The sequence below is a fragment of the Gallinula chloropus genome (assembly GCF_964237585.1).
Source record: "Gallinula chloropus genome assembly, chromosome: 1".
NCBI classification, from domain to species: Eukaryota; Metazoa; Chordata; class Aves; order Gruiformes; family Rallidae; genus Gallinula; species Gallinula chloropus.
The window spans coordinates 141538295-141544982 of NC_140085.1; the positions used below are offsets into that span (position 1 = coordinate 141538295).

The 6688-nt window shown below is 42.6% G+C and overlaps 1 protein-coding gene across 1 annotated transcript in view; it reads left to right on the forward strand.

Moving 5' to 3' along the window:
- The window catches only part of HERC2 (HECT and RLD domain containing E3 ubiquitin protein ligase 2), a 119030-nt gene extending 112696 nt beyond the window's left edge, over positions 1 to 6334 (forward strand). Inside the window, exons 87-93 of the mRNA XM_084271807.1 lie at positions 860 to 1001; positions 1760 to 1954; positions 2063 to 2175; positions 2753 to 2943; positions 3893 to 3998; positions 4498 to 4710; positions 5318 to 6334. Coding sequence (XP_084127933.1) covers positions 860 to 1001; positions 1760 to 1954; positions 2063 to 2175; positions 2753 to 2943; positions 3893 to 3998; positions 4498 to 4710; positions 5318 to 5590 — 1233 coding nt within the window. The 3' untranslated portion in view covers positions 5591 to 6334. The remainder of the gene's footprint in view (positions 1 to 859; positions 1002 to 1759; positions 1955 to 2062; positions 2176 to 2752; positions 2944 to 3892; positions 3999 to 4497; positions 4711 to 5317) is intronic.
- The last annotated feature ends 354 nt before the right edge of the window (positions 6335 to 6688 follow it).

Here is a 6688-nt window from a genome sequence, read left to right on the forward strand (position 1 = left end):
ATGGGTGTCCTGGGCTGTGTTAGGAGGAGCATTGACAGCAGGTGAGGCCACATCTGGAACACTGTGTCCAGTTCTGGGCTCCTCAGAACAAGAGAGACATGGACATACTGGATAGAGTCCAATGAAGGGCCATGAAGATGATTAAGGGACAGCAACATCCTCTTCTATGAGAAAAGATTGGGAAAGCTGGGGCTGTTGAGGTTGGAGAAAGCTCAGAGGCCATCTCATTAATACCTAGTTTTCTATTCCTGAAGTGGAGAGTGCAAAGAAGAGGGAGTCAGACTATTTCCAGTGGTGCCTGGGGGCAGGACCATAAACAGTGGGCACAAACTGAAATACAGGAGGGTCGTCAGCATCACAGAACACTTTTTCACTGTGAGAATGACTGAGCACTGACTGGCACAGTGAGGCTGTGGAGTCTCTATCCTTAGAGATACATGAAAACTGTCTGGACATGATCATGGGAAGTTGGCTCAAGAGGGCCCTGCTTGAGCAGAGTAGTTAGACCAGATGACCTTCAGAGGTGTCTCCTGACCTCAGCCATCTTGTGATTCTGAAGTAGTTTTGGGGTCCTCATAGCTTTCGTCTTCTTGGGGGGAGGAGCAGGATATGTAGTAAGTCTGAGTGACTCATCAAGGGATGGATGTTACATGGTACTGAAAAATACTGCAGTGCTGTAATTTGAAGCTGGGTTCTCATTCTCTGCAGGCAATGTGTGCAGGTATACACAGAGATACACTGTGGACCTCTGCAAATGCTTCACTGAACACGAGTCTTTTATAAATATGAGCCTTAGGGCCTGATGTGCACAGCTGCAGCATGTCCTTACAGTGACTGCTCAAGTGTCCTTTCTCAACAGGTAAAACGCTCCAGGAGTAAAGGAGGGCTGGCTGGGCCCGATGGTACCAAGTCAGTGTTTGGACAGATGTGTGCTAAAATGAGTTCCTTTAGCCCTGACAGCCTGTTGCTTCCTCATCGTGTCTGGAAAGTCAAGTTTGTTGGTAAGAGGGTTCTCCACCCACCCATCTATTTTGCACTTAACTTCACAGTTATCCTCAGATTTACCTTTTTGGAGGACCTGAAGGAAAGAATGGATATAGGGAAACAATGTATGCTTCTAAGCAGAGGAAGCTGCTTAAAGAGGAGGTAAAAAAGCCTCCTAAAATGATTTTATAAACCCCCTCAAGATCAGTGAAAAAGTGTGTGTAATTCTCCTCAAGTTCCAGGGACAACCCTTCAAACGTTCTGCAAAGCCTGAACAGGTTTTTCAGCCCTCTGAATTAGGAGATAATCCTGTCTAGCTGGTTTTACTGACAGGGTTGCTTTACAGTTCACCTAGCACTTTGTGCTTTTTGATGAAAAACATTTTAGATTGAACAGCTGTTGTATCTGTTGTATGTAAGATATATAAAACAGATCTATTCTAAAATGTCACTTAGGAATCACGTTGCTTTGACTTTTCTTCTCCTGCCTCTATTTTATTTCAATTAGTGTGTAATACAAAAATGTGTTAGGCAAAACAGTGTTTTTGACACTGTGATATGTTGTCTAATCTTCTAAATAATACCGTTTACAATTGATTAGAAATATTTAAATATAAAGCTAGACATAAAGGGCTTTCCTATGAACACAGCTGACAGCACAGCTTTTAGTAAACTTTTGTTTCCTTAACATCCCTATGGAAGGAAATACAGTTTATTTCAATACTTCATTTATTTTTGAGAGAACAGTTGACTTTGAGCCCTTTTTCATCTCCAAGGTGAATCTGTGGATGACTGTGGTGGAGGTTACAGTGAATCCATAGCGGAAATGTGCGAGGAGCTTCAGAATGGGCTGACCCCTCTGTTGATTGTGACACCGAATGGAAGAGATGAATCTGGAGCGAACAGAGATTGCTTCCTGTTAAATCCAGCTGCCAAGTCACTTCTGCATATGAACATGTTTCGTTTTCTTGGTAACTTTGTGGCAACACTGTGACGTTCTACTTGATTAAATGATCATAATAGTGGGAAACTTACAACAGGAACAACAGAATTAAAATACAATGTTTTTAAACCTACAGGTGTACTTTTGGGCATTGCTATCCGGACTGGCAGCCCTCTGAGCCTCAACCTGGCTGAACCAGTATGGAAACAGCTTGCAGGAATGAACCTAACAATAGCTGATCTCAGTGAGGTAAGTATGACGTTTCCGCGTGGGATGTAACTTACGGAAGGCAAGCAGACTAGTACAAATTTTTCCTGCAGTGATTGGTTTCCCTGGTTTCTCTATACTTGTACTCTGCCCACATACTGTACGTCACTAACATCCAATTCCTGTTTACTGGGCTCAGTAAATGCAGAGTGAGACTTTAGGTCTTTGTTACCAGTGAGAGTTCCTTCTCAAATGCTGCCGTGTAGAAATGCACTTGCTGTAAAAGCCTTCAGTCATCTGTCACTGAGGGGATGCCTTTTGTGCCAAAACCAGCGTTGGACTTCAGAAACATGACTGTTTTTAAGCTTTAAATTTCTTTTCTTACGTGATACAGTTTCTTGGCAAATGTTCCCCAGAAGGATTAGAATCTAGAACATGTGCACCCCCCTCCACATCTCAGCATAATCAAACGTTGTGTAAAATACAGGGCATTTTATGGCTCTGAAGTTCAGTTAGAGGGGTTATGGTCAGGCATTTGCTAGTGCTTTTGGTATGCAGGAGACAGTGTTCTATAGTGTTAGTGAGCTGACTTTAACTTGGACTTGTTTATTTTCAAAAGGTGGATAAAGATTTTATTCCTGGGCTTATGTACATTCGAGACAATGAAGCTACTTCAGAAGAGTTTGAAGCGATGAGCCTCCCCTTCACTGTGCCTAATGCAAGTGGTCAGGATATTCAGTTGAGCTCCAAGTACACCCACATTACACTGGATAATAGAGCTGAATACGTGAGGCTGGCAATAAACTACAGGTTTGTTGAATAAGCAATTAAAATTATTGACAGAAAAGATGTATTCAATAAATGTAACAGGTTTTAAACAATGTACCTCTTACTTTTTTTGCCCTGTATGTGGTTATGAACCAATATTTAAAACCTTTTGTTGACAGCAGAGGGGGATTTTATTTGGAATTGATAAATGATATATGAAATGTTACATTCCTTTGAAGAAGTGGTTGTGTTCCCTTGCCAGTCCTGGCTGCCCTCAAAGGGCACGATCAATTCTAAAGCAAGCGTTTCACCAATAAGTGCCCTTTGGGAGAAACATTCATACGCTTTAGGATTCAGTATCAAGCAGAGCCCTTGGAAGAGGAACTGGCACCTGAATAGCAGCCACGTGAAAAAGTGGATGCGTAAGACCAAGCTTGTCTGACATTTGTGTTTATTTTGGTGATTACAAGGTGCCTGAGGACAGGAATTGTCAATGATGTGCAGCTCCACTCGAGAGCTCTGTAGAACATCTCTTCAGTTACTTGCCAAGGGATGGGGCGGAAGCGAAACACACGGCAGCTCCTGTCCTCAGACGTCATGTTCCAGGGCAGATCCACTTTTCTTTTACCACAATGTCCGTCTGCTGTGGGGAGTGTTTGAGGACACAGCTTCAAAGCACAGCCATTCTTTTCCCAGGAGCACAGTGTTTCCAAGTGGAGGGTTGGTTTGTTTTTGCCAGGCAGAGCACATGAATGATACAGGAAATAAAATACCCTCGCCAGCAGGGTGTATCTCCCCATACTGAGCTTGCTCTTTGTCATGGGTTGGCGTTGAAGGGGGTGTAGGTGTCTGGTGTGCTAAATGTGTATTAAGTGCCCCAAGGCACGTAGCTGCAGACTTGGGGAGAATGGTTAACGTTTCCCTGGGCATTACAGTAACTGCTAGAAATAACAGCAGCATTCACAGGACCTCTGAAATGGTGTCTCTGCAGGCTTCATGAGTTTGACGAGCAAGTTGCAGCAGTTCGTGAGGGGATGGCCCGTGTTGTTCCAGTTCCTCTCCTTTCGCTCTTCACGGGATACGAACTGGAAACTATGGTATCAGTTTCTGCTTTGCTTTCTGTATCAAATGAACTTGGAGTGAGAGTCTTCACTTACATCATACTAATCTAAAACCCATGTTAAATACTACTTGTAACGATGGCTCTGTGATTGCAAACAGTTTGGCCAAGGAAGGGCTAGAAAATGCTATATTGCTGACCAGTAATGTAATGAGTTCTTTCTGGAAGAAACAAACAAGCAAAATGAAAACCCACCACAAAACAGGGACTGAAGAGGTGAATTGGAGATAATTTATCCCAAGTAAAATGTTCAATTCTTTGTGATTCAAGAATAGGAAAGAAAATTCATTATTGTCACCTGGTGGGAAGATATTTAGTATTATTGTAATAGGAGACTGTGCAGCTCTTCAAATATTTGAGTCTTCTTTCTGTCAGTGTAAAAGCTGATTAAACATTGTAAAGGGATGGAGGGAACAACTGGCCTGTAATTGATTTGATCAGACTCTTGTAGCCCATCACTATATTTTATTTTTCAGGTCTGTGGAAGCCCGGATATTCCACTTCACCTTCTGAAATCTGTAGCAACTTACAAAGGCATCGAACCCACTGCTTCCTTGATACAGTGGTTCTGGGAGGTGATGGAGTCCTTCTCCAACACAGAGCGGTCTCTCTTCCTGCGCTTTGTCTGGGGCAGAACAAGGCTGCCCAGGACTATCGCAGACTTCAGGGGGAGGGACTTTGTTATTCAGGTAAGGCCTATGGGGTGGGGTGTAGGGGGCTATTTTAGAAAGCTGGTAGCAGAGAAGTAGTAGCATAACACAACAAGAGAACAGGCTGATTTCACTGAGCTGTTTACACAGTGTTACATTGCAGGTTCAACAGTTCAACAGAGACCTATAATGCGTTAGATACGCTTCTCTCTTGACTTGGGCAAGTGGATGATCGCTTCGTTTCCCAGCCGTTTGTTTCTCTGATAGTTTTCCCACTGCCAGTTATCAGTTCTCTTTGCTGGCATTTATTGAGCATTTCATTCAGCTCAGTAACCATTTCAACTAAATCAAAAAAACCCCACAATCTTCAGACCATATTTTGGTATTTGCTGAGGTAATGTAATCCTTTGTAGATTGTTCCCAACCACATTTTCATAATCAAAGCAGCTCATGTAAGTGTGGGTTTATTTATTTACTTAGTGTAAGGAAAGTGGGTTCGGTCTTTTCATTGTTATTTTACTGTTCTTTGGCATCAGAATCAGAAATCTAATATACTGGTAAAAAAAATAAATACCAAGTGTTACTTTGACATTTGTTTGTATTTTGGATGATGAATCAAAAATGTGATGCTTTTTGTTTTCAACAGGTATTGGATAAATACAATCCTCCAGACCACTTCCTTCCAGAGTCCTACACTTGCTTCTTTCTCCTGAAGCTGCCCAGGTATTCCTGTAAGCAAGTGCTGGAGGAGAAACTGAAGTATGCCATCCACTTCTGCAAGTCTATAGACACTGACGACTACGCCCGCATAGCGCTGACGGGAGAGCCAGCGGCTGATGACAGCAGCGACGATTCTGATAATGAAGACGCAGATTCCTTTGCTTCAGATTCTACACAGGACTACTTAACAGGACACTAATTTTAAAAATAATAGTAATAATTTAAGAAAAGGGATAGTTGTTACAAGCACTGAGGCAAACCGCCAAAATGACAGTGAAGCCAAGGACCCGTTTAGGTGTCAGAGTATAGAGTATGTAGTCAGGGGGATGGTAATCTTCTTCTGAGCATGGGGAAAGTGTGTTTGCCACTCACATAGGAATTAAGGGTTACAGCTTCAACCATCAGCTTAGAATAAATGGCACAGTATATGGGCATTTAACATTTATTTTAAGAGCTGAAAGTGGCCCCCCCATAATGCTGCACTACATTTAGAACCTTTGTGTTTACTGAAGTGTTGTAAATGTTTATATAAATATGGTAGTGCAGCATCCAAAAGGCAGTGAAACCTTCAAATTGTGGGTGCAATAGGTTTTTTTCATATTAAGTGTTGTGTTCCGTGCATCTTCTTGATTGTATATTGGAAATACTGTGCAACAACTGAATAGTATTATAAATATTTCAATTAACTTTACTAGAAGTTTGTTAAAATTTTTTGAACATGGAATTAACATTATTCCTCAAAATTCTTCTAGAGATAATGAAAACAGCCAATAGTTTCACCTCCACCCCTGGTTTGTATATTTTAGCTTAAGCATTATTTATCTCCAATTTGATACCTTTCTGTGAACAGCATCATAATTCTTCTCATGGAAAGTGTACTGTATATACTTCGTGCCATGTAAATGCGAAAGTTATAATTTCCCTCCAAATAAAAGTTCTGCCACAGAAAGGAGGAGCGCCGTGCTCTTGAGCTCTTTGGTGGGGAGGTGGTGGTTGCGTGGGGGGAGCCTTGTGAGAGCTCCCCTGGGGAATGGTTACGTGGGGGGAGCCTTGCAAGAGCTCCCCTAGGGAATCGTTACATAGGGGGAGCCTTGCAAGAGCTCCCCTAGGAAATGGTTACGTGGGGCAGCCTTGTGAGTGCTCCCCTAAGAAATGGTTAAGTGGGGGGAGCTTTGTGAGAGCTCCCCTAGGGAATGGTTACATGGGGTGACCCTTGTGAAGGCTCCCTAGGGAATGGTTGCATGGGGTGACCCTTGTGAAAGCTCCCCTAGGGAATGGTTACGTGGGAGGAGCCTTG